At 41.0% G+C, this 27,834-nt stretch overlaps 1 protein-coding gene across 1 annotated transcript in view; it reads left to right on the top strand.

The window, feature by feature from the left end:
• Positions 1–27,834, top strand: part of CNTNAP2 (contactin associated protein 2) — a 1,903,897-nt gene that overhangs the window by 1,631,791 nt on the left and 244,272 nt on the right. The window contains exons 14-15 of the mRNA XM_066585040.1: positions 6,137–6,293; positions 24,273–24,400. Coding sequence (XP_066441137.1) covers positions 6,137–6,293; positions 24,273–24,400 — 285 coding nt within the window. The remainder of the gene's footprint in view (positions 1–6,136; positions 6,294–24,272; positions 24,401–27,834) is intronic.

The raw sequence follows: 27,834 nt of genomic DNA on the forward strand, positions 1-27,834 counted from the left end.
TTAAAGAGTTCAAAATAAATAATTGGCCCAAATGGGATTTATGAAACTATGACTTCAGTACTATATACAGTTTTAGTCATTGAATGCTTCCATTTAGTGTAGAATATTTTTCTAATTTAGGTCACTTCAATTTTCTTACATTAGGTCTTACTGTATGCTGCCATTGTACAGATGTGGTTGTATAGATCTATAATACGTGCCCACAAGCTGCAATGGGCAAAGCTCTTCCAAATCTCTGTGTGCTCTGTATAAAATTGCTGGCACATAGAGGTTTCTCTATCTGATTCATAAGGAATCTACTGAAACCTTCTTCCATTGCATGCCCTATTATGAACTTGAGCCAAGCTCATAATATATAGTACAGTAACGAAGCTCAGTGATTAAATACTTGTGCCTCTCTGCCCCTCGGCCCAGCAAGCCCTCTCTTATAGCAATGAAGGCACCATATGGCCGAACATGGATCCGTGTGCACAAACCCTTCTTTTCAAGTGGTATATATTTCTAAATACATGAAGCTCAACTGAAATGTTAAGTAACCATTGTGTGATTGTATTTGTTAAAATTTACAGCTAATTTAAACATTTTCTTCACATCTGCGTTGGAACCTCCATTCGGAAATACTGGAAGAAATAGCGATGCACACAGTGCTTTTTCTTCCAGTAAGATATCGGGTAGTTGAGTGCAAACCAACCAGACCCCATTATAGTCATTGGAGTCCGTTTGGTGCAGTTTGGTGATAAGGCAGACCAGTTTGGCCAAGGGATTCCGCTTTCCAGCTCCCCGAATGGAGCAGAAAAATAGAAATCCTGCCGCAGATGTAAAAGCAGCCTTATATAATTTCAACTCACTTTTAGATAGAAGAGGCATAGCAGAAATAATGAAATGAGCAGATAATGTCAGCCTCAATCCAGCCTAAAAATATATTTCGTTCACAGATAATTTAGGGCATGGCTTCAAGTTTAAGTGACTTTTGCAGAATTATTTAAGTGGAACTAACCAAGCAGCTTATAATGTAAAATGATGGGATTCAATGGATTGTTATTGTCATGCACCTTGGTTTTTCTAAATTAAATTTGAAAAGCCATCAAGCATAGCATAACCTATGATGAAACAAAAAGCAATGCATGTTCGAGAAAATGTTTCAGATTGACGGTAATACTTGTAATGTTATTAGGTTTGGAGAGAAGGAATGCATTATTTTATTAACTTTATCTACAAAATTGGGTCTGTTTATGTAAGAACAAGCTAGCTATAACTCGTAGTAATGTGATATTGCTAGCATTGAATGCAAACTAAAACTTGATCTATTGGTCAGTGAATGCAAAAACGGAGTTGCTGTGCATAGACCATTTGGTTGTTATGTGCACAACACCTACATTGGCTATTTCCCCAATACTAAAATGCTTGCAGGGGGTTCCATCATTGACAACCCCAGTGATAATCTGTTGTTACCAGTACAAATGGACATTCACTATTCATTTCACCGGCATCCAGAAAGTTGAGGGGTGTCCATGCACGCATCACATCCACCATATAAAGAGTCCACTTCACCTGCCACCATTTAAGAAGAGCACCACAGTTTGCAAACCCAATTTAATAATTGGTGCCTTAATCTGTGGAAAGGCAGCTGCATGGGATGTAACCACATCTCTGCTTTATTAACCCATTAAGGACCAAGCACTGTAAATTTACAGTGCTTGTTTCTGGGCTTTAATCTTACCTGATAGTAAAAATACGGCACAGGATTAAGGCTCCTGCAATGTAGCATGAGCAGGTTGGGTCCTCGGCTGTTAGTCCCAGCTGAGAACCCATAGATGTAATGAATAAAGAAAGTGAAAGTGCTAGTTCCGCTATTCGACCCGGAGAACACATGATCACCGGTTGCCCCCTTGCAAAGCAGAGCTACAGGACCCTAGTAGACCCAGATCAGCTCTGGTAGTGACTACTGTCACTACAGGGCATTGTCTTCCCCTGTAACTGGAGCTCCTATGGATGCCCCACCTGCAGTGAAAAAGTGTGAAATTGAAAAAAAAAAGCAATGTGAATGACCCCCAGGGGTCTTATATGACATCAAGCAGAACATAGATGTTAAAAAAAATAGCTACAGAACCAAGTAGAAAGAAATTACAGAGTAAAATAAAAATATGTAAAAAAGAAAATGACCCACCGCCGAAGCCAACCAGAACTGTCGCCATATGCACCCTGTAATCCGAGACTATACAAATTATATATCAAACATCCAAAACAAAATGAGGATCCCGTTCCTGTACTTTATTTCAGCGTAAATGTACTAATTTTAAAACTAAACAACTATAAATTTTAAATATCGAGTATTTTTAAGCTTTAAACCCCTAATAAAACTAAAAAACAGGGGGGGAAAAGTCAGCGAGAAAATATATAAAAAAATAACCCTGTGTGTCACGGGAAAAAATGCAGCAAAAATAATTGTGGTAGCTGAAGAAAAAAAATAAGACATTAAAACCACCACATGGGGAAAATCCCTAAGAAGTGTCTGGTCTTTTAGGACCATAGTGTCCTTGTCCTTAAGGGGTTAATTGGACAATGTTAATTATCTTGTACAGTTATTTAGGCATTATTTGTACTATTTGTTCATCATTTTGTAAAAAATAAGTGGAAACATAATACAAATAGTCGACATAAATAGAAGATCATGCAGCGGGCAGCATCCAACCAAAGGCCGGTCCTGGCTCTAGTATGTCCTTATGCCCCAATAAGACTGTGTATGGATCTCTTTAACTGTCAGATGTAGTAAAAAGGCATACGGTATGCAAATTCATTCTCTGAAGGGAAAACCACCTTTTATTCAGTATATAAATAATGGATCATTTGCTTTTTCAAGTACAGTCAAGAGACCAATCTGTTTTTGTAGGCTTGTTTTTTTGTTTCTTTTTTTGTCATTTACTCTTTTGCCGACTTCATATACAAACAGAGGTAAATCATTCCATGCAAAACAGTCATTCATATCCAGGATTTATTGATTGGCAGGAATGTGTTTAGTAATTTATCTCCATTGTTAGATCTTTGAATCAATTAGGAGCTGGGAGAACATTTCAAAGCAAACAATATGGATACTTAAAGAAGCTTTATTAGACAGCAGTAAAATGAAATTTAGTGACTCCCCGAAGATTTATATAGTATCTTTAATTTATTTCAACCTTGACTGATATGTAAAGTATTCCTGCAACTCCGTAAGGAAACTTTAGTTACAGAAATATATCTTACGGTGTTACAAATGCTTGGCAGGACTGACTGGCAGGACTGGTGTTCTTGGAGCTGACCAAAGGAAATGGTTCTTGGGGCTCACCACTATTTTTACAGAATCTGTGCACATACACATTTAAAACAGTTGTCAAAGTTGTTTTTTTATTAGTGTTTCCCATGTTAAAACCTAATAAATGATTTGGTACCTAACTCTCCTGGCTCCCCGCATGTCCAGCGCTTCACTTCAGTCTACAGAGGCAGTCAGTGAACGCAGGGGCGTAGCTATAGGGGATGCGGTTGCACCCAGCCCATGAGCCTTAGTAGGCCCATAAGGATTCTCTTCTCCATATAGGGAGCCCAGTACCATGACTAAGGTAGTCAGACAAGCGTTTTTTTTCACGCATGTTAGGCGCAGGAAACAAATTCGCGAAACGCATGTATAAAAATCGCGTGACTATAGCTGCAGATGCGTTTTTAAAGTCGCACTTGTGAACATAAAAGTTCAGTCCCATCGCTATTCCCTGCTGTGGCTGTGACAGCTGCAGCAGGGGATTCCTTGGATATGAAACCCCTGGATGCTGCCACGTCCAGGGGTTTCACCATGTTGCCAATGGGGCCGGCGGCAGCAGTGGTGGCTTCATTGACATACAGAGAACATCGTGCTCCTCTGCCACAGACATTTTTTAGTCTTTATTGACACACATGATGTGACCATTTAGTTTAAAAACACATGCGGACAGTGCTTTTTACTCTATCAGGATAGAGTGTACTAATACCTCAGATTCCGTTATGGGAACATTTCATTTTCTGATGCAATGTTACTGCACCTTTAAGACAACACTGTTGAATCACAGACATTATAGATACACTTGTAATCCGTATGATGGTTATGAATAAAAGCCCCTTCTTTGCTTATTACAGCTACATTGGTATCTTGTTTTTTTGTATGTGCCTATTGCGCGCATGCAATAAGCTCATTGATGATACTATGCAAGGATCTCGGAATTCCCGTTGCGGAGCCTATGTGCTTGCACAGCATTGTGAACTCCCTTCAAAAATTTTTTTTCGCTGGTCGACTTACGTCATTGATGATGTGGGAGTCCTGCGAGACTAACTGTTCTCGCTCATGCGTAGAATATGGGAATACACGGCCGTTTGTTTCAATGGTTGCTGGGTGACCTGCCGATCGCAGATTCACTATATAGTAGGTTTAGATTTATGATATGTGAATAAGCCCCTTTTGCTTACTACCCGTTATTTACTGACATGTGCTGATGGGGATGATTTACTCTCAAGGTCTTTCATTGATTGAAATTCAGTGCTCATGATGGGTCCCACACCTGCTGCATACTTATGTTATCACTTATGTTAATGTCTGTTCACGGTGATTGGTGGGTGTGTATATATATGGCACTCTGTTTACAGTTGTTGTAGGCTTGACAAAGACCCGTTTTGTATAGGGTCGAAACGTCGCTATTTTTATGGCTATGAGGTGTTTATAACTGATGCTTATGCATTAAAATCTTTAAGCACCTAACCTGCTGCCTGACCCTGCTTCTTTTTGGACTTGACACATTGGGATTTTTGTGGATTCAATCCCTTTTTCAGGCGAGCAGCTATTTCCTTTGGAAGGGTCCCCCTATATGGTTGGTGAGTGCTGCTGTACCCCTCAGTCTTCACCTCTGCCACAGCTGTCACAGCTGTGGCAGAGGATCGCGATGCTATCCCATTGCTTTCAATGGGGCCGGTGCTGCTGCTGCCCCATTAAATGCAGTGAGATGAGGGGGACCCCTGTAGGAATTTTTTGGGGAGGGAAGGGTGTGGCATTGAAATATAAGCCCTAATCCAAAAATAAGCCCTAGAGAGCATTAACCCAGTGTCCTTTAGATTGTAGATTCCTAGCTTGTTAAAGATCACTATGTGTTCTATAAGTTTTTACTTAAGAAAGTGGTGAGTCCGATACTTGGGTCATCCCCTACTGCGCCAGTGTTGGTGGATGGGAATTTGCAATTTGAAGTCAACCACATCATTGACTCTCGGTGAGTCAGGAACTTGCTACAGTATCTGGTCTATTGGCGAAGTTGGGGTCCTGAGGAGAGAACGTGGTTTCCAGCGGCGCTGGAGGTGAATGCGAACCGATTGATTAGGAACTTTCATAAATAGAATTCCTGGTAAACCAGGTCCTAAGGGTCCAGAGGCCGCTCCCCATAGGGGAGGTACTGTCGTGGCTTGTCAGTCGCGACAGCGTCATGGCATGGTGGCCACGACACAGGGTCTGACCCATCACCCTGTTACTATGAAGGGCAAGGGTTAATGCACATTGTGCAGAGATTGCTAGATGCTCTACCTATCAGCAGGTGTGGAGAGCTTTATATTCCTACCATGCCCTCTTCCCTTTGCTGTTGATTTTCAGTTCACTAGAGGAGAGGGTAGAGCTGGTGAGCTCCTCTAGCCTGGGTGATAGCTCCCATTGCAGATAAGTATTGCTTTATTCCTTAAGTGCTGCGTTATTCATTTCTGTTGTTTTTGGTTACCTTTGTTGTTTGCGTTGCGGTGTCAGTCCATCCTCCAGGGGTTTTTATAGGGATAGACAGGGCCCAAAAGAAGACAGCGGGGCTTATCAGGACAACAACTCTGTTTGCAGGCAGTGACTCCTCATTCCCTGTTTGGTAGGGACAGGCTACCTAGAGTGGTGCCCACTGCCGCGCATTGCGTCGTCTTTTATACTTGCGCTCAGTGTGAACATCACCCTGCGTCCGTGCTGTGGCAAGGTGCGCCCGGCAGATGTAACAAAATGTTTGTTTGGTGCCATCTACATTTATACTTTGTTTGTCAAGTTAAAGTATCTACTGATCTGTATTTGTTTGTTTTTGTGTAAATCCCAATTAATATGAACTGTTCTTATTCTTTGTAGATGGAAACCCTTACACATGGTGGGTCGGGAAAGGAAATGAGAAGCATTATTATTGGGGAGATTCTGGACCTGGTATTCAGAAATGTTCATGTGGAATTGATAGAAACTGCAGTGACAGCAAATTCTACTGTAACTGCGACGCTGACCAAAGGCAATGGTGGGTATTAGATCATACACAGTCCTAATTATAAATGGCCATCATTGATCAAACAAGTTACCAACACTCATCATCTATCCTTAGGATACATGACAATTGTCTGATCTCTGAGACCTCCACTGATCATAAGAATAGGCGTCCCATGTCCCCAGTCGGAGCAACTTCACTCATTTGTACCATTGCAGACTGCAGCCTACTGATGCAGTAAACCAATTTCCACATAAACCATGGCAGCCTACTGATGAGCATATTGTTAGTCTGTATTTAGTCCATGTTTTGTGGACCATAATACAGGGTTAGTGTAAAATGTAAATCTATGTCTCTATCTATATGGGCCTATATTTCAAGGTCATGTTTTAAAAACGCAGCATGTGCTACTTCTTCCATATTGTGTGACAGCTATGTCCTTTAGGGCTTGTTCAGACGAGCGTGGTTTTCGTGCTTCTAGCAGCGCAAAAAAATCGCAGCTATAGAAACGGTAAAGATCGTGTGAACGGGCTACTTCTGTTCACACGATCCTAGGTGCAAGCTAAATGCTTCCAAGGCTCCCATAGGAGCCTATGGAAAACACGCAGCAAAGATAGGACATACCCTATTATTGCCCGCACCTTGGAGATGATATGCAAGTTTGCACTCGCATGTCCTATCTTTGTTAGGTGAGTGCATTTTCGCAGCCTAACGATCATCCATGTGAACGCTTCTATGAGGACCTATTGGTTCCTTACAGAAGAGCATTATGTGTGCTCCTAGCAGCACAAAAACTGCACTCATGTGAACAAGCCCTCATAGTCAATGGAAAGTGATTAAAATATGGATGCATCTGTTTGTCATCAGTATTTGATCCATATTAGAATTCAATCATAACATTTTCTTTTTGGCAAAAAAGGATCCATATTTACCCAGTTGAAAATAAAACCAATGACCGCAAATACGGAGGCAAATACAGATGGCAATACTGATGATATACATGTGCAATATCACCTATAACACATCCATATTGTGGATGTCTTACAATACTCTCATGTAAAACTGGTCTATTAGAGAGTTCTCAGTTAGTAGAGGGAGATTCTCTGTTCTGGATCCTCATCTCTTGGTCGTAGGGCCATTTCATGCCCCATCATCACAGCGCCCAACCCGACCAGTTCAGATTTTTGTAATATTTGGAAGCAGTGCAGACGGTATAAAGTAATTTACAGATGTTACATTTCAGCCCTCAGTGATACACGGTTTGCATACAGCCAGGTTAAGAACACTAGAAAAAAATGTGACATTTATACTTGCCAGGTCAACCACAAAAATTGTTTAACTTTGCTTCTAATTATGGTAGAACTTTCATCTTGGGCTTGTTTTCAAGCTAATGGAACACACTTTTCATAAAATAGTGTTTTATAAAAAAAATATTACATTCTTCATTTCAAGGTCACATGATGCAAACTTTGACCTTGAATTTCTAAAAGTTGTTAATTCATTTTTTGGGGGAATAAAGTACGTAATACAGGTAAATGTAATCTCTCCTTGGGGCAAATTCCATTTTAGAATGGTTTAGGAAACAGTTGAAAAAATACAAAAGTAATATACATCATAATTAATGAACTTGTTTAGAAAATTACTTTATTCTAGAATGAAATATAAGGTTATGTACAATTTTGAGGAAAGTTACAAATCAGTGCTTCTTCACAGCTTTTTCTGTGGTTCAGGGGTCTATAGCAGTTAGTGTGTAGCTTCGCCCAGTTGCAGTACCTAGACCAACCATGGTGAGAACTTGTTCGCTTGGAATGTTTTTTAATATGTTATGCTGATGAGGGTCACATATATAATGGGAATGGACCACTGGGATATAGAAAACGAAGCATCATTATACATGCAAGTCACAAAACCTTTCATATCTTCCAAAGACAATGCTTCATATAGAATATTTGCTGCACTTCACTGGTTGTCTCCATAGAAAACCTCTTTATTATTAAACCCATACTGGTTCCAAGTATGAAACCATGAAATGTTGGAGTTCCATGTTCTCATCTGGCTTCTTCACGTCATCTGTGTAGTAACTTCTCTTCCTCTTCATAGGTGTTGCTCCAACACTACCTAAACATTCATTCAATGACTACAAAGCTAATTTAGTCATGTATGCAGACACTTCTGTGTCACTTGATGTACTTGATCCTCCCTTAGCAGTTAAAGAATCCCTTTAATTTCTTTCCTACACCTATTGCAAATCATTTGGCCAATAGTCACATGTGGTCGCACAGTATTTCAACCATCAATGGCAGCACCTTCCATATTTTCTACTGCTGCTGTGTTCTTTAAGATAAAATGGGTTGCACATAGTCTTGTAAAGTACTTCTTATCCATTGTTACACACTTTAGCAAATTATCACTGCATCTGTACAGATAATCTGTGCCGGTCACTGATACCGATAGATAGTTCACAACATACAAGCTTCAGTCAGACTGGAAAGTATGCTGACCTGAACATGTGACTGCTGCAGCCAATCACTGGCCACAGCAGTGACCTTTTACAGCCAGTGATTGGTTGCAGCAGTCACATGTCCTGGTCAGAAATAACCAGGGAGGACAGAGTAGTTGTGAAACAATTTTAAGCGGTGGAATAACAACTTTAATATTTTTTTTTACTTCCCCCAAGCCATTCGAAAATGAAACTTGCACCAACTTTTACATATTTTATTCCCCACATAAATTGAACCTACACTTTTTTAGATACTCAAGGTCAAAGTTGCATAATGTGACCTTGAAATGAAGAGAGTAATATTTTGTTATAGAACGTTTGTATGTAAACAGTGTGCTCCATTAGCTTCAAGATGAGCCAAGATCAAAGTTCTACCATAATTTGAAGCCAAGTTATGATTTGTTTTTTTGTTGACCCAGAAAGGTTACATCTAACATTTTTTCTCACCCTGCTGTATGAATACCATGTATCACTGAGGGCTAATATTTTACATCTATAACTACTTTATGCCCTACAATATCCTACCAAATTTCATAAAAATCTGAGACAATCGGGTAAAAAAGTTCTTTTTTTGTGATGCTTTGCCATGAAATGACCTGATAGTGGAAAGAGTGTTTCTTGCTTTGCAGTAACCGTCCCATCTTGCATTATACAGACAACCAGTGATCAGAACTGGCAATGTGTGATGTTTAGATTCCCATGTGGTGGCACTGCAGGGGAGGGAATTAAACACTTACTGACAGGTTTTTCTGACCTGACAGGTCAGGTTGTCAGCTGTTAGTCACAGATGAAAACCCAAAGGAGGAGGGAGAAGTAGTTTTTAACCCTTTTTGCCTTCTACTTTCTTTAGTACACAGCGCTCAATGAGTGCTATGTACTAAACAGTGAAAGTGGAAGTGTTTCTTCCACTATGTGAGCCGGCAGTCATATGACTGCCAGGATTCCCTGGCACAGCAGAGCTACAGGATCCCAGCAGACCCTGATAGGCTCTGCCAGTGACTATTGCACTACAGGGCATGTTTTCCCATGTAATTGGGGCTCCCATAGATGCCCCATCAGCATTGAAAAAATCTCAAATAAAAAAAAGACCATGTGAATGTCCCCCAGAGGTCTTATATGACATCATGGGGGACTTGGATAGTAAAAAAAAATAATTACATAAATAAGTAAAACAAAATTACAGAATAAAATAAATATATATACATAAGAAAGAAAATAACCCAAAGCCGATGCGAACCAAAACCGTCGCCGTATGCGCCCTATAATCCAAAACTATACATATTATATATCAAAATGTCCGAAACAAAATCAGGAACCCGTTCCCATACTTTATTTTAATGTAAATATGCTAATTAAAAATATAACTATAATTGTTTTAAAAAATCATTTTTTAAGCGTTTTACCCCCAATAAAACTAAAAGAAAAAAGGGGGGGAAAAAAGTCAGTAAAAAAGATATAAAAAAAATTTGTCCTATATGTCATGGGAAAATAAACACAGCAAAAATGATTTTGGTAGCTGAAGGAAAAACAATAGAGCAGTAAAACCCCCACATGGGTAAAATCCCTAAAAAGTGTCTGGTCCTTAAGGTACAAAACAGCCTGGTCCCTAAGGGGTAAATGTCTATAAATATACCAAAAAAAATAATCTATTAACAAAGTAATGGTTAACTTGCAAACTAGAGCACAAATTTTTGTTGTAGCGGCAAGAATTTTCCAATAGCTTTATAAGCCTCCAGACAGAAGCTAGCTGTAGACCGTTTAGAGAACTTTCATCAGAGTGGGGTTTGAGTGGAGATAATAATAAAACAATAATGAAAATGACAATAGCAGAGCCGTTCGCCCATCAGCACAAATTGCCACTATACAGCACATACTGGAAAATGGCTTGTTCGAAACAATGTTTTCCCATTTATGTTATGGCAACAATCTCCACACTACAGTACTTCTGTCAGACCTGTCATCTACATGATTGAGTACTGCTGGAGGACCTTTGTTCGTTAGGCATTACCTCACTGCATTTCCAATTTACATTTATATTGCTTAAGTTGATAATGTATGCCTTTTGTATGTATCACTTCTACTGTAGATCAAAGCAATAAATGGATCACAACTATATAGGATTATTCCAGAGTGAGATATGTACAGTCTACAGAAAATGTCTCACAGTTGCCATGTGAACTGGGATTTAATACTATTAAATATTTTCTTTAAAAAAAATCCATATCATACTCCTATTCGCCATCTTTGACAAACTGTTTCAATTCCTTACTTTTTTCTTCCTATCATGAAAAAAAACATATTAAATTAATTGCAGTTATTCGGGTACAGTACCAGTCAAGGGCAAAGTAGGTAAATGGCCAAAAAGACACTAGCTGCAACACACAAAGAGGGGAGTGTAACAAGACGCAACTTGAAGAACCTGAGTCCCTGTCTATTATCTACCATTGCTCACTTGAGACAACTGGAAACTGTAGTCATCTTGGCACAGGCTCGACTGGGGCACGGAGACTAAGGGATTCCATGGAATTCACTTTTGCCTTAATGAGGAGCATTGAATTTACCTGTAGGAGAATCCCCCCAGGTCATGGTCCCAAAAATAGTCATCACCTGGTGGTGGTAAATCAGGTTGAGCAATCACATAATGGAACGGTAACTTTAAGTTAAGCCCCATTTACACACAACGATTATCACTCAAAATTCACTCAAGCGATGGCTTTTGAGCGATAATCATTGTGTGTAAATGCTTCCATCTTTCACTCTTTGACTGAATAATGATTTTTAGGTGAGCATAAAATCCATCATTCAGGTGGAGAGAAGATAACACAGACTGCACGCTGTGTTCTCTGTGTTCTGTACAGAGGAGCTGATTACATTGTATTCAGCTGACAGCCCCTTGCAAGAACAAAGGAGCTGATTGCAGAGCTCAGACCACCTGCTGTTCTCTGCAAGTAGCTCCTGGAGGCTCATTTACATGCAAATAAAGCTGATAAAGTGCTAATGGGCATTAGTGCCCATTAGTACTTTATGCAACATGATCACTGAAACTGTCAATCTTTCAATGGTTTGAAAGATTTTCTTTGTGTGTAAATGAGCCTTAATACTACTAGTATTAGTAAGATTTTCAAGAGTTCAGGGAACAGAATCAGGTGTTGAACTGCAAGATGTGGTATCCAAAGGTAAAGCAAGTGTGTAGCCAGGAGTAGCCAAGAGTCAGGTCAGGTTTAAATTACAGGTTCCAGACAGACTAATCTAAAGGGCTAGGCAGTAGCTGGAGTCTAGAAACAGAGCTGGAATGAAACCAATTTGTAGGAAAGCTGAGCACAGAATCCAGAAAACAATCCAGAAATAGGAGTCAGCTGTTTAGAGTTCTAAAGGCCTTTTAACATGGGCTGATTTCCTTGTAAGGGTATATGCACACAAATGATTTTCGATCTGAAAATTAGACAGAAATAGAACCCATTCACTTGAATGTGTATTCATGTGGGCTTTTTCTACTTGGACGAGCAGTCCGAGTAAAAACAAAAAATTACAGCATTTGTTATTTTTGCCCAATTTTCAGGCAGGAATAGTATACGTAAATGCGTGATGTCCTGCACATCAGAAAGCACATGGATGGGGTGCCCATGTGATGTCCAAATCAAGTTGTGCCCAAGAATCTCTGTTGCAACACTTAAATCGTTTGTGTGCATATACCCTTACAAGGACCGATCTACAATATATTATGGCGATCTGTGTTCATTACAGCCATTTACATACAGAAGATAATCACTAGTACGGGGAATGTAGAAAAAAACTTTCTGACAGTGAGGGTGATGAATGAGTGGAACAGGTTGCCACGGGAGGTGGTGAGTTCTCTTTCAATGGAAGTTGTCAAACAAAGGCTGGACAGAAATCTGTCTGGGATGATTTAGTAAATCCTTCACTGAGCAGGGGGTTGGACCCGATGACCCCGGAGGTCCCTTCCAACTCTACCATTCTAGGTTTCTATGGTACTATGAATAAAAAATTGTTAATACAACAGAATGTTCTCAAACAAGTTGCATTCATCAGCAGCACATCTCTGTGTTTACATGGGGTGATGTATTGTCATCGAGCAAGCATTTTTATACTGCTTGAGGGTGGATTCAGATGAGTGTGTTTTTTTCCCCTTATGCGGCCATTATCAATGGATTTCAGTGGTTTCGTTTTCACTATCGGGATTCTTACCTATTAATTTTATGGGTGAGGAAAAAATAGGACCTGCCCTGTCTTTCCTGCATGTAGTAACACCCCGTGCGGGAAAGATCTGGCAGCACCTATCTTCCCATGTTTTTTTTTAAAGTCCTGCACTGTGGTGTAAAGTTTTAAAAGATGGCAAAGGGGAAGATCTTCCCCTCATTCAGGCACAGCTATGCTTCCTGGCAGTGTGTTCAGTTGCGTCTATGGCCATCTAAATGAGTCCTAAAATATCCAATTAGCCGATAAACGAGTGTTTGCTTGTTCATTGGCTGATTGTAGGAATATTCTCATAGCCCAATGATCGGGCTAACAAATGTTCATACAAGCGTTTGTGGCCAATCACCAGCCGATGGCCTTAAGAGAATGGTACCAGGATCGAAAGCTATCCCCTATCCACAAGATAAAGGATAACTTGTTGATCGGTGGGGTCTCACTGCTGAGACCACTGCCAATCTCAACAGCAGGTGTTCCATATCCCCTTCTTCCTGTCACTGCGGGGTTACTTCTTCCCCTGCAGTGATGTCAGAAGGAATGGGGCACTGCCCAAGCATGTGTGGTTGGTGCTCCATTCATTTCAATAGGGCTCACAGAAATACCAAGCACTTGCTGCTCTATCTCCACAGCCTTATTAAAAAAATGGAGTGGAGCATCATCATTCTTGGAGTCTCCTTCTCACTGCTTGGTGTGCAGTAAACCCACAGTGAGGAGAATGGAGGATACAGATCCCCTGTTCTTGGGTTTGGCAGTTGTCTCCTTGGTGAAATCCCTACTGATCAGCAAGTTATCCCCCATCTTGTGGATACCGGATAGCTTGTGATCCTGGTACAACCCATTTAAGTCCAGAGGGCAATCTTAGAGATGAACAGGTAATATCTGGCACAGGTGAAGCATGCTGAAAATTCTTAAAGGGAGCCTAGCTCTCTATGAAGCTTTCTGATTGGCTATCCATTGTGTGTTCTTTGATTGGCCGGATAGATGCGCATTCAGATAGTCAAATAAGCATGTGAAATACATATACACTGCAACAATCACAGAAGTAGATAGCACAGAAGCATAGCAAGATGAGTATACTACAAAAAATATATGAGATAAGGCTCATAGCAAGAGGCCAAACCATCTTCAGTATAACATAGAGCACAATTGTTTACCTCGAGTTATTGGGAACCAGTATAGTCTGGCCGTGATTCCTCCGTTAAACTCTCAGAAGGTCTAATTGTAGCTCTTATAGGAAACATCTTTCAGCATTCTGCACATCTGATGTTCACGGATGAACAGCCTCTTGATGAGTATGACACGAAGTTGTACACTTAGCACTGTTGTATTGCAAGCACCTCCCAGAATGCATTGCCTATGTTTGTGCTTTATTATACCTTGCGCTGGGTAATTATCGTGTATTTTTGCATTATCTGTAATATTCTATAGTTCCTTTTTAATTTTTTTTAGTACCTCATACATACATTTATTCACAAAGGTTTTTTTTATTCTGTCTAGCTGATGACCATCATATTTACTGGCAATATTAGAGTGCTTACACGGGGCAGTTATTCCAAATTGGTGTATGTTCAGTATTCAAACTCCATACGATTGTGTGCGAGTTTGAAAAGAAAAAGCAGAAAGATGGGTTCTGCCATATCTTTCTCTCTTACCAGTTGTTGGGACATTTGCTCCCTGAAGCTGATCCATTGAAGTGGATCAGCTAACCTCACTGCTCAGCCAACTCCATTGAGCAGGGCGTTCCCATTGGCTAGCTTCCCTATAAGTATCCTTGGCTTCTGCAGTGTGGTTGCTGGTTTAAGTTTTAGTACTTTGTTCTAGTCTATTTAGTTATTGTCAGTGTGGTCTTGTTTCTATGGTTGTCTAGTTCAGTCTTGATTTCCTAGTATCTGGTTTTGTCTGCTCCTTCTTTGGTTAATTATTCAGCCTACATATATGGCCTGCTGTCTGGGACTTAGTGCCTCTTGTATTCAGGGACAGTATTTTATATATGGTTTGCCTGTAGGGATCACTGATGGTTATTTTAAGACAATTGGGTCTGGTGTTAGGGTGAGTTTCAAGGAGAGATGAGGGAAAGATGTAGGGAGAGCTAGCATTAGGGTTTCTATGGTTGTTATTTCTGCTCCATATCAACCGACTGCCATCACCTTCTACTCGTCTCTTCTAAGTCCAATCTCACACGACTGGATTTGAATTGCAGATTCCACAATCGCCGTCCACGCAGGCGATACACGGTAATATGTGGGCATTGAAAGACATGGAGTTTCACCAGTTTGCTCAAATGTGGGGGTAGGAATGGCAGATTCTGCGAACGGAAGAAAAATGGCCGCATGCTCTATTTTAGCGTGGATTCTGCGTTTGCAGGCTCCATTGATCTTTATGGATGCATGTTATACAGTGTGCAGATGCAATTAACATTGCGTATGGGCACAGATTTGCTTGCAATTTGTTAGGAGACCAGATACAAAAGGTGGAATTTTGGAGATAGAGGAGAGAGAACATTATCACCTGGGCAGTCGACTGCAATGTTCTGATGTCATTCCGTGCTTGCAAGCTTTCTTCTGCATGGATGATACGCTGTCCATATGTGTACATCCACATAGAAAACCGCATGCACACGACCATTTGCAATTAATTTCCGCAATCACTCGCGCAGGTCTTCCGCTGCCGATATTCGCAAGCAGAATCCCACCCCTTCGTGTGAGCTCGGCCTTATAGTTCCTAGTTTTATATATGTGTTTTCTAATGGATTGTTATATCAGTAGACCTCTGCAAAAAAGGCGAATATACTTTCTTTTTTGCTGCTACAAGTTAGTCACCCATGCATATTTATAGAGGAATAAACGCATTAAATTAACTGTTTTAAGAAAAATGAGACAACTGCAACTTAGAACATCTGCTTTACCGCACGTGAATTAAAATGAAGGAGTGGGCGTTTTGCATAAGTGATTCTTAACAGATGAATGAGATTGAGCTAAGAGCTATTTCTTTAGCAAGGTCATTTGTTTGCTGAGCAGAGGCTTTAAAAAATGATCTAATTGGTATAAAAATAATAGCAATAGACATATGCCAGTTTTTTACAAGCGGAGGAAACTGACAAATATCTGTATTTTTCTTGCTTTATGGCAGACCATTTTTCGTAATGAAAAACATCAGTTAATTACCTTGTTGCTTTGCCATTAACGGAAACGTGCTTACAATTTCTTAGGCATTAAGCTGTAAATAATTATTTCTGATAAATGGCAAAGCATTTAAAATGTTATAAAAATGGATATTCGAGTCATTTGCGAACTAAAACACTAAAATACAGCTGTTCGCACGTGCAGATTTTGCCACCAACTCAAGGCCTTAATTTAAACCTCTGCCCTTTAAAAGCCAGTGCTTATTAAACCAGCATTTTAGCTCTTCATCATCCCGATGAAGCAGAACAAATGAGTAAGCACATTATTTCTAAATAAAACAATGCCTCCAAAGTTCCTCTATTTCGAGATTGGAACGCCGACTTTAACATTTATCATCATCGTTTTAATAAACTGTAATTCTACTCAATTGTCATTGGAAACCCTCGATGCTGTAGAAAGGCATTATAATGAAGCCTAGTTAAAAGAAACAAACGATGGTTTTAAAAAGCCTGTGTTATGGCACGAAGCTAAAGTATAGGACACGGGGCTTACATTAAAGGGATCGTCCGTTTGGGTAGTTTGTTTTTTGCTAAAAGAATGCCATAGCTGATTTCAGGGTGTCAGTATATTGTGAACCACAGCAATAGAATAATAATAATCTTTACTTGTATAGCGCCAACTTATTCCGCAGGGCTTTCAAGCATGGAAGAACAATTACATGTGATTTACCATTAGTTTGAAACAAATGGGGTGGGGGGAGACAGGAGGTACAAGGGGAAACATGAGACATTGGACGAACACAGGCAGAACAGGAATTACATGTGGAAATCAGTTATTAGGAAGCAAACAAGGTGGGAGCGGTAAGTAGGTACAGGGATAGAGGTCGTATGCGATAAGCAGGGTGGAAGGTGTGGGGAGCCATAGGGAGGGGTGGGTGACTAGGTCAGGGTATTTGGTATGCCTCCCTGAAGAGGTGCATTTTTAAGGCGCATCAAGAATTGTCCGGATGCCTTGGGGTCGAGCGTTCCAGAGGATCAGTGCTGCTCTGGTGAAGTCCTGTAGGCGAGCATGTGAGGCTCGTATTAGAGGGGTGTTTAGTCTGAGTGTGTTAGCGGATTGGAGTGTGCGGGCTGGGTTGTGTATGGACAGGAGAGAGGCAATGTACAGTGGCGCGGCGCCGTGGAGAACTTTGTTGGTGAGGAGTTTAAATTCAGTTCCGCAGTGGATGGGCAACCAATGCAGTGATTTGCATAGTGGAGAGGCGTCTGAGTAATGGCTGGATAGAAAAATGAGCCTAGCTGCCGCATTTAGTATGCATTGAAGAGGGGAGAGTCTGGTGCGGGCAGGGCCAATGAACAGCAAGTTGCAGTAACCGGGAGTGGATGAGGGCGACAATGTGTGTCTTTAGAGTGTCCGTGGTGAGGAATGGCTGGATTTTAGCAATATTTCTGAAGTGCAGCTGGTATGTTCAGGCCAGAGATTGGATGTGGGGGCTAAAGGAGAGGTCAGAGTCTAATGTGACCCCAAGGCAGCAGGCATGCTGTCTAGGGATTATGGTAGTGCCAGATTCTGATATGGAGATATTGGGGGGAGGTCAGCTGTGCAGCGTATATTAGGGTAACCCCAGACACATGGCATACGCTGAGGAGCTGGGAGGGCAAGATGCTAACTTGTCACAGTGGCACTTACCAGGCCCCCTCCCGGAGGAATGCACATAGCTAAGGCCAGGGCAGCGCTGGGCCTCTTCCAGACACTCCTGGCATGGGGATGCCCAGTAAACAGGAAAACAGGTGCAGAGTTTGTCACGGGTGACGCCACCGTTCCAGTACCCCCCAGCATGAACATCGGCGGGGAAATAAATGAGCCACAGATAGTGCTATAGTGCCTCAGGTCCCCGGGAATGGTCAGGGCCTGGAACAACTTTTACTCAACGTAACTTCAGCAGGATACAAGGCACACTTTGAAGTAATGACAATGCAGGCAATTAAACACACTTGACAGTAGTACTTCCACACGGTGATCCAGACTTCAGATCACCCGTGCATGACAGACAGAATGGGTGTACCTGTATTCGGTGATCCAGACCTCAGACGGCCACGTAGGAAAGTATAAGAATAGACAGTACCTCTGCACTGGGCCTTGATACACACTTGCTCATGACAGTGCTTGCTCTCGCTCTTCTCCAGTGGGGCTCACTTCTTTCCCCTCACAAATACATCCACAACCGAAAACCTCTCCTTCGCTTCCATGCTTCACTACATGAGGGCTGAAGGTGCCCCCGCATAGCTGGACCTCCCGACTACCACTCCTGAAGACATGGAACTTCTTTCCAGCTCTCAAACACCCACATTTATAACCTCACTTATACCATGTGACAGGACAGAATTGTTACATTCACAGACAGTCTGCTCATACTTTTAGGATATTAACCCATCACACGCTGCAGCTGTGCAATACACAACACAATGACAAGACAGTTTTGCACAGAGCATCTACATAAGACATACATGTATGACATTATGGAGGGGGCCAGGAAATCATGTACTGGGCTATTACATCTGGTTGAGGGCAGAAAAACGAGGAAGTCAGTTTTTGAGAGGTTAAGTTTGAGAAAAGAGGGAGGACATTGTGTTAGAGACAGTGGACAGATAGTCGGTGAGCTTTGGAGGAATGGTGCTGAGATGTCAGGGGGGAGAGGAGTATAGCTGGGTGTTGTCAGCGTAGAGATGGTATTGGAGGCCGAATTTGCAGATGGTTTGTCCAATTGGGGCTGTGTAGATGGAGAAGAGGAGGGGGCCAAGGACCGAGCCCTAGGATACTCCGACAGTGAGAGGAAGTGTAGAGGAGATAGAGCCAGCAAAGGAGACACTAAAAGAGGGGTCAGAGAGGTCAGAGGAGAACCAGGAGAGCAGTGTCCTTTAGGCCAATAGAGTGAAGCATAGCGAGAAGGAGGTCAACAGTGTCAAATGCAGCGAAGAGGTCAAGAAGGATTAGAACGGAGTAGTCGCCTGTAAGGGCGGCTTCAGACGACCGAATTTGTGCATGTTTTTTATTTCAGTGGGTTCATTGTACCTATTATTTATTCTGCAGGCATTTTGAATACGCACAAAAAAATGCAGCATGCTCTATTTTTGTGCTTATTTGCTAACCAAAGGTCTTATAGAAGAGAGGGGCACAATGTGTGCTCAAATGCACAATGCCACAAAAAAAAGAACACATATGGACCTAATTGAGATAAATAGCATTTTAAATCACGGAAGGGGTGTGTTGGATGTGAACTAGTCCTGCGTGCACAAAAAGTACAGTACTATGCACTGACGCCTCCTTCACACCAGCGCTTTTGTTGCACAAATAATCGACCGCGAGAACCGCAAACATTAGAACATTGGGTTTCGATGAGTGCACTCACATTGGCCGATTTTTGGCACAAATTTTCAGACATGCTCTATTTTGGGCCGCATTTGCGCACCTGAGGCTTCAGAGGAGTGTATGGTGTGCACAAATGCACCCTTGTCCCAAACAAAATTGCACTATTCCCACTGCAATTTTGTGGTGTTAATCGATAATATTGGGGACTAATTAAGTTGTCCCGCCTACTCATTAGAATGCCCGCCTGTTCAAACATGGTTTGGGTGTCTCCTGCGCCGATGCAAACAGGGCCGCAGCAGCAGGAAGGAGCATGGATCTGCTTCCCAGAGGACGTAATCAGACTCTATTCAGAGCGCAATCACGTCCTCCTCTGGTGAGCATAATTACGCCTACGCTTGTGAGAGGGAGGTCTCATACACGCATAGATCTACCTCATTCACTGCAAAAATACGGGGTGAGGGCAAGCATATTTCTTCATTTGCTCATCTGAAGCTGCCCTAATCTGTGGGGGAACCTGGCAGTAATTTTCTTTTTAGGTGAGCCGATTCTCATATGAACGAGTGACGGCACCGCTAACTCATTCACACTCATGTAGTCTGTTTAGACAGGCAAATGCATCGTTGGCTCGCTCAAATGAGAAGCGGTCCGAATCATTCAGTCTTTGTATAAGTGAATACAGGGATTGAACGAGTGCTGTGTAAACTGAACCGATAACTGAACGAGCCAACGACCTTTTCATGCCGGTATTAAATGAACGACAAACGAACCGTGAACAATTCTCATTCGTCATTCAGTTGTTGGCTCGCATTTAGACCAAACAATTATCATTCACTTTGGCATGGGTGTTGACTGCATATTTGCACTCCTCTCATAGACTTCTATGGGGCCCTTGGTGTGTAAATACGCAGAAAGATAGAGCAGATAATATTATTTGTGAAATGCGAGCACAAAATACACTTCTGAGAATGAACCTATTGCAATATATGGGTGCTATTCTTTGCGTTTTTCATGCATATATTTTACACAAGCGAAAACATGCACTACTATGGTCATATGGAGAAGCCCTAATGTCTGTGTATTTCAATGGCTTCATTCACATGCGCTTATTTTGCGTACGCAATTCTGTTGCGCAAAAAAAAATGCAGCATGCTCTATTTTCCTAATAGACAAAATAGAACATATGGAATTAGGATGATTAGCAATGTCAATGGACGGGACGGTGGTCATGTGTATTTTTTGCGGGTGCATAGGCGCACGATTTGGGCGTGTGAAATGTACTGTAGAAAAGGCAGAAAGGCACACAAAGACACAACGCCCAATGTGCAAAAATGTGATGCGAATGCGCATATGCCCGTGTGACACAGTGCTCAATTTTCCTGCAGCTCAACCACAAGGGAAATGGAGCATTACACTAATTGCAATCAGTGGGCTGTCACGGCAAACATAATCTCTTCCCACTGAAACTAATAGATCCAAATTCCCCTTTATTGACTTTAAATATCGGAATAGTGTATTTGAACTTAAGTTCGCTAAACCAGACAACGCTAAGTTAAAAAGTCCAATATAGTCCCAGGGTGCCAGCCACCTTGGCTGGAAGAATGCATTTATAAAGCATAGTGTCAATAGGATTCCCACTGCCTGAGGATGCTGCAAAACCTCATGAATTTATGCAGCAGTGAAGGAAACCAGGAGCCAACTTTGCGGATAGTGTATTACCCATGGTCATGAACCTGACATCAGGATATTGACAGAATGGAAATCTCCAGACGGAGCCTGGTCAAAGCAAAGAATATTATAGGGCTAGTGCTAAGCTCTTAGTGTTTCATGAAAACTATACCTTTATTAAACATTAGCAGGAGAAACACACGAAAAATGCAATTACAAGTATTTACAAATATATCGTACAAAGATAATGCAATTAATAATGTTACACAGTGATATGATGCATCCAGTATCTTCTCAGGTAAAATGAAAAAAGGGGTTTGTTACGGTGTTAGCCAGTAGAGCAAAATGTGATTGTTCCCAGCAAGAAAAACCAAGTAATCTTGCAGATATGAGACCTTTCAATGGCTAACAAAAATACATGACGTTATAGCGAGCTTTCGGACCTCACAGGGTCCTTCCTCAGGCATAATGAAACAAATCTAATGATGACGTATTTAATAAATACACATTATCATATCGGAGGGCAGAAACATGCTGAACTTAAATTGCACTAGATAAATACCAGAAACAGAGGGAAAGAGGGCACAGACATGTTGGGATCAATAACATTTAGATAAATAGCGGGATGACCATAACAGTAAATAATCAGTCCAGTGACAAGGAATGTGAAATCTCTCCTTCAGACCTATTGGATGGCAGCATTCCTTCAAATCATAGTATGAGTTTTAACTAAGTTTGTAAAACAATAATTGGGAATAGCACCCCTTCTGGGTGCTCTCCTTGGGAAGAGATGATGCCATCCCCTAACCCACTCACTCCCCAGGTGCCTCCAAAAAACCCTGGGTGCTTTTCTTAAGGACATCCCTTCTGACCTCCTTTCATTATTGCCTGAGGAAGCACCATGTGAGGTCCGAAAGCTCACTATAACATCATGCAGTGTCCCATATGGGCAATTTAAGAGGATTAGGTGCAACTGTTCCTCCATAGATATTTTCGATATGCAAGCCAATAAGTTGTACAATAGGTTCAGAGAAAAATGTTACCTCGATACGCTAATACGGAATTCTTACAATAAAGCTAAAATAGAAAAACGTGAGATAAATTCAAACAAAAAGTACTTGAATACCAATGTGGACATTAAAGGGGAATTATGTTTCATTACCAAATTTAACAATAAACATAAATAACTAAAACAAATTATAAATAAACATTGGAATTTACTCAAAGGAGATGTGTATTTAACATCAGACCTCCCTCAAAAACCAATATTGACATATAGAAAAAATAGAACTTTCAGCAATATCTTGGCTCCCTCTCGTCCACGGACTTCTAATCCCAATAAAAATGTGAGTAGACTACTGGTTCCTCAAATATCAGGTTCCTTTAAATGCGGGAAGGTTGGTTGCAAGTGTTGTAAAGACATTTGCAACAAACGCAAGACTATACACTTGGGAATAGATATGCCACTATACCAAATAAAACAATTTTTAAACTGTAGTTTGGATAATGTCATTTACTTAATAGAGTGCCCTTGCCCCTTGCGATATATAGGACGCACTATAAATCCTTTGCGTTGTAGACTGAATCAGCACAGGTATAATATAAAAAGAGGCTATATGAAACATAGTGTTTTGAAACATTTTTCACTATGTCACAATTCTGATCCCTCAGGGCTATCCATCACTCCATTAGAGCAAATTCCATCTGGTGAACACTCGAGATTGAGAACTAAAGAGATGTTTTTTATTTTTAAATTTGATACTCTACACCCCACCTCACTAAATGAGACATTGGAAAAAGTCTATTGAAGCCGTATATTAATTTTTATAATAGATATTTAATCAAAAAATTCTTTTACTATATTTGTATTATAGTATAAATTCTTTTATTATATTTTACATAATGTTGGTTTTTTTGATGTATATGAATGTGTACACAATATCATGAACTATAGGATGCATTATATTTTTAATAATTGGGTTATGTAAAAAAAAGTTTTTCCCTTATTTTGCATATTTATACGCCTGTTTGGATGTGAGGGGTGCCATGGGTCTGGCACCCCCAAACAAGTAAGATCTTAAGTATATATTCTGCTCATTATCAACGGAGCGCTGAGATCCTTTTTTCTTCCTTTTTGTTTTTTTCTTCCTGATCATGCATTTTTGGTAGCCTTTAAAAGGTATCATTTCTACAAGATTACTTGGTTCCTCTTACTGAGAACAATCACATTTAGTATCTTCTCAATCATAGTGTTCTTGGCTGATACCCACTGCACCCTTAACCCCTAATGGACCAAGCTTTTTACCCCTAATAAAACTAAAAAATAGGGGGAAAAAATCTGTGAAAAAATATATGAAAAAATAACCCTATATGTCATGGAAAAAATGCAGCCAAAAATAATCATGGCAGCTGAAGAAAATAAAATAGGTCTGTTAAACCACCACGTGGGTAAAATCCCTAAAAAGTGTCTGGTCCTTTTGGACCAAAACAGCCTGGTCCTTAAGAGGTTAATAATTTGGGTGTTTTGACGTTAAAAAATGTAATACTATCCAGTTTTGCACAATAACGTGTGAAAAACATTTTTAAAGACGCACAGGAACAATAATTGCTTATTGATTGGAGGCATAGTTCGTCAGAGGTCTCTTCCGGCCACCTGCATCCATTCAAAGTAAACAGGTAGTTGTTCATACATGAGCAGCTGCCTGTCCACACTGACTGATAGTTGCTTGGTTTTTAGGTGGGCTAAAAAAAACAAGCAACTCCAACCAGTTTGTGATTCTCACTCATTCGCTCTGTATGGTCCTGTGTTTACACATGATGATAGTCACTTATAATCACTCTTTTGAACAATTACTGCGTCGACTATCGGCCATTGTATAGCCACCCTAAAATCAGGTTGGCAACTATGCAGCAAGCGCCTTATCTTTCAAATGTATGTCTATTCAGCAGACTGGAATAAACTAGAACTTTGACTGCAATCAAGAAATATAAGGAGCAAGATATATTAAAAAGAATTCTAAACCTATGTAGACTACAAAAAATTGTATTCAGGGGTGGACAATCATGCAAATTCATCTAAATGCATAGCCAATGGTTCTTATTCTCTCATATTAGACTAATTGTCATTTCTATTAACCGGTGCAGGAAAAAGGATGATGGAATCTTGTCCTACAAAGACCACCTACCAGTTACTCAAGTTGTGGTTGGAGATACATATCGCCCATCATCAGAGACCAAGCTGACTGTTAATCCTCTACGCTGTTATGGAGACAGTAAGTTTTTATAAATTATAGCAGACAGTCCACTATCTGCCAATATGCTGTTTAGCAAAGAATTAAAGGGGTTTTGTCATTAAAAAGAAGAAGAATACTATACTCACCTATTCCTCCCCCATCAGTCTCCTTACCACATCTTCTCCTCACTGAGCTTCTCCAGTGCCCCGGGGTCACCTTACCATATGCCGGCCAACTTGCTATGAAGGAAAGGTTGCCTTCCTCACATTCTCCTTCCGGGCTGGTCAGTGAAGGTAACGTTGTTCACTGGTTAGGAAGGAATGCTAATCAATTTCAGAGTCAGCTTTCATGAGCAGTCTCTAAAGTAGATCGGCACTCCCCCTGCTAGCCTGTGAACTGTGACGTAATGTACATTGGCTAGCAGGAAGGAGACTACTGGCGATGTACGTAACCTCATAGGAAGCAGAAGAACCAGACAGCTGGAGGTGAGGTGACCCCCCAGGATTGCAGGAGGCAGGAGAACATAGCGGAGGTGAAATTTTGGTAAGTAGACTGACGGGGGAGGAATAGGTAAGTATAGAATTTTTTTCTTTTTAATGACAGAACTCCTTTAAGGATGTGCATGTCAAACGTTTGTTTAAGTAATGACAACTAATCAGAGTGTAAATATCATTTTTGCAGGAAATAAAATTTTAAAGTTGGTTGTTATAAATAATAAGGCCGCTTGCACACGGCCGGGTGGGATCCCCTGCGAGAAATCTCGCAGCGGGACCAGACCCGCGCCCCTGCGGGGACCAGTGCGGGTCTCCCCTTCTCCCGCCACTTCGGCTCTGTGATGTACCGCCTGCCGGTGCGCTGGTGCATGTGCAGAGCAGAGTCAGAGCGCCAGGAGTGACATTTCTGTGCAGGCCTCTGTGAGACCCGCACAGAAATAGAGCATGCCGCGATTTGTTTTCCGCATGTATTTTCATGCGGACAAATCACAGTCATCTGCATAGGATTGCATTTTGCAATGCAATCCTATGCAGGCGGGCAGGGGCGGAAATTCTGCGGGAAATCCCGCCGCAGAATTTCTGCCCGTGTGCAGGGGGCCTAAGGCTACTTTTTTTACTTTCATAACTGACATGAAGACAAATATATTAACAGGCAGTTATGAATGAACAATTGTACTTAAAGGGATTCTGTCACCAAATTCACGGAGTTGAGCCATTCCAGCTTGGTCCCACCTACATGATGTAGATTGACCGCTCTCTCCCCTTTTTGGTGTGTAGGGAGAGAGCTGCCATGCTGTGGGCAGGTAGAGGTGCTACGCATCTCCGTGACTTGAAGCTCAGCTCTGAGTCAAACTTCTTGAACCTGGTGACAGAATCCCTTTAATACCATGAGACGACGGTATGGATGACAGTAAGAACGTAACATTTCTATGAGTATTGAAGCCTTTTCACCACTCGTTAATTTCCTCTCAATAGGTTAGTGTGATTGTCTGTAGGGTAATTAAGATGGCCAGTGAGACTTGCCTTCTTTGACATGCATAGTCTATAGCGATGCTTCTTAAGCCTGAATAACTTTGTAGAGCCATTATTTAAAAAGTAAGCGTCTTTTTGACAGCACTTACAGAATTATTTCATTTGTTCAGTAATTTTAGAGTGCATGGAGTATGTGTCAGCAGTCATCCTTGTCCTTAATGAGAAAATTCTGCCACTCATACTTACTTTGTGATAAAAGATAATAGTAGGGACATAAAAGGAATACTTCACAGATGGGACGCTGCTGCTAATGCCATCAGCTCTGCTATTTATTTCCATATTAACCAGGTTTATTATTGTGCAAACAGCAATCAGTCCTGTGGAAGTTGGTGAATAATAGTGCTGGGTTTAATTTTCATGCTCATCAAGTCAAGTAATTAATAGATCTGTTTCTGTGTAATGTTAGAATTCTTAGATGGATGCGATAACTTAGGCATTCCTTTTACTTTGTATACTTTATTGTTAAGAATGGGAGAAAATAATTGCTCCTAGAGCAAAAAGGAGAACTTGCGATATGTAATTAACACTCAGTCTGAACTGATCTGTTTAAAATGCTCCGCGGACGATAAAAGTGTTATCAGGTTTGCAACGTCGAGTTCATTTTGTGAAAACTTTCAAAATAGTTCAATAAAGTAGCACAAAGTTCTTCAGATAGGATAGTTGATTAATTGACTGTTAAACCTAAAATTCTAAAACAAATTAACAGCTTTCATAGATATCATGCTGGATGTTAATGTTTCTTGAGGTCCTCCGAACATGAGTAGTGATCATAGAAGCCGACATGCACATTGTTTTACCCAGAGGCTTCCATGTACCTGTATACAGGCTTGGCTTGCATTTCTTCACTACTATATACTAGCAATTACTAAGGATGGGGTATAGCTACAGATGTACCCAACCTTACCTTTCCATAATTTTTGTTAAGGACTCTAATCTGTCATTATACAAATTGAGTATATTATAGCAACATGCTACCAAAACCCTTGACATGCTGCAATTTCCGTAATAACCACTGGGTGGCCACATGTAGCATACACATCTCTAAGCGGAGTATCATGAGATCATGCTTTTTTTTTGTTGCAAAGCTGGTCATCTCACATCACTGATCTTGGGATAAGTTAAGTCAAGAAAAAAGGTAAGGAATGGACACATCTGTACACTGTCCTTTTTTAAGTAATCTACAACACTGTTTCTACCTTTTCTATATCTTTATTCACATACTGTCACATTTGGTATGACTTGTTAGAACAACCAGAACTGTCAAGTGTTGGGCCTGAAAACAGAGTCAAGCTGGTCACCCGGTAATCTGGATCTAGATGAACTAACAAAGAGGGCTTTTGGCAAAATGTTACAAGATACTGTAAAGTTGATAACCCAGTTTACCAAAACTGGCTGAACTGTTCCGGCCCTCAAGTGGAGCACCCCCAAAAATAAGGATGGCACCTCTGTGGGAAATAAGGCGAGAACCAGTCCAAGGTGCACTGGTGACAACTAGCATTAAACACTAATCCATGTAGACTAAAGATGGCTGCACAAGGGCGTAAGCACATATACACTCGCTATTGTGATACGTATATGTGCTATTCAGGGCGCTGATTGTTGCTTATCGCACCTATATCGGTGCATTTTACTGTACTTAATTGCGCTGCTGGGACTGCTCACATTGGTGTGCCATGTTTGAATAGGTGGGACAGCCTACTTAGTAAGCGGGGCAGCCTACATAGTAGGCGGGTAAGCTGACTTGATAAGTGAGTCAGCTGACCTAGTAGGCCCAGGTGGCATTGTTTAACCCCGTGAAATAGCACAGTTCCTCAAGTGATTTAGTGCAGACAAGGGCCTTTGGTGTTCAATTGTGCCCGGAAATAGAGCATGTTATGTTTTTTCCCTGCACTCGAAATGCACAGGGAAATAAAGCACATGTGAAGGAACCCATTGAAGGCAATAGGT

Source organism: Eleutherodactylus coqui, chromosome 12 (genome assembly GCF_035609145.1).
Source record: "Eleutherodactylus coqui strain aEleCoq1 chromosome 12, aEleCoq1.hap1, whole genome shotgun sequence".
Taxonomy (NCBI): domain Eukaryota; kingdom Metazoa; phylum Chordata; class Amphibia; order Anura; family Eleutherodactylidae; genus Eleutherodactylus; species Eleutherodactylus coqui.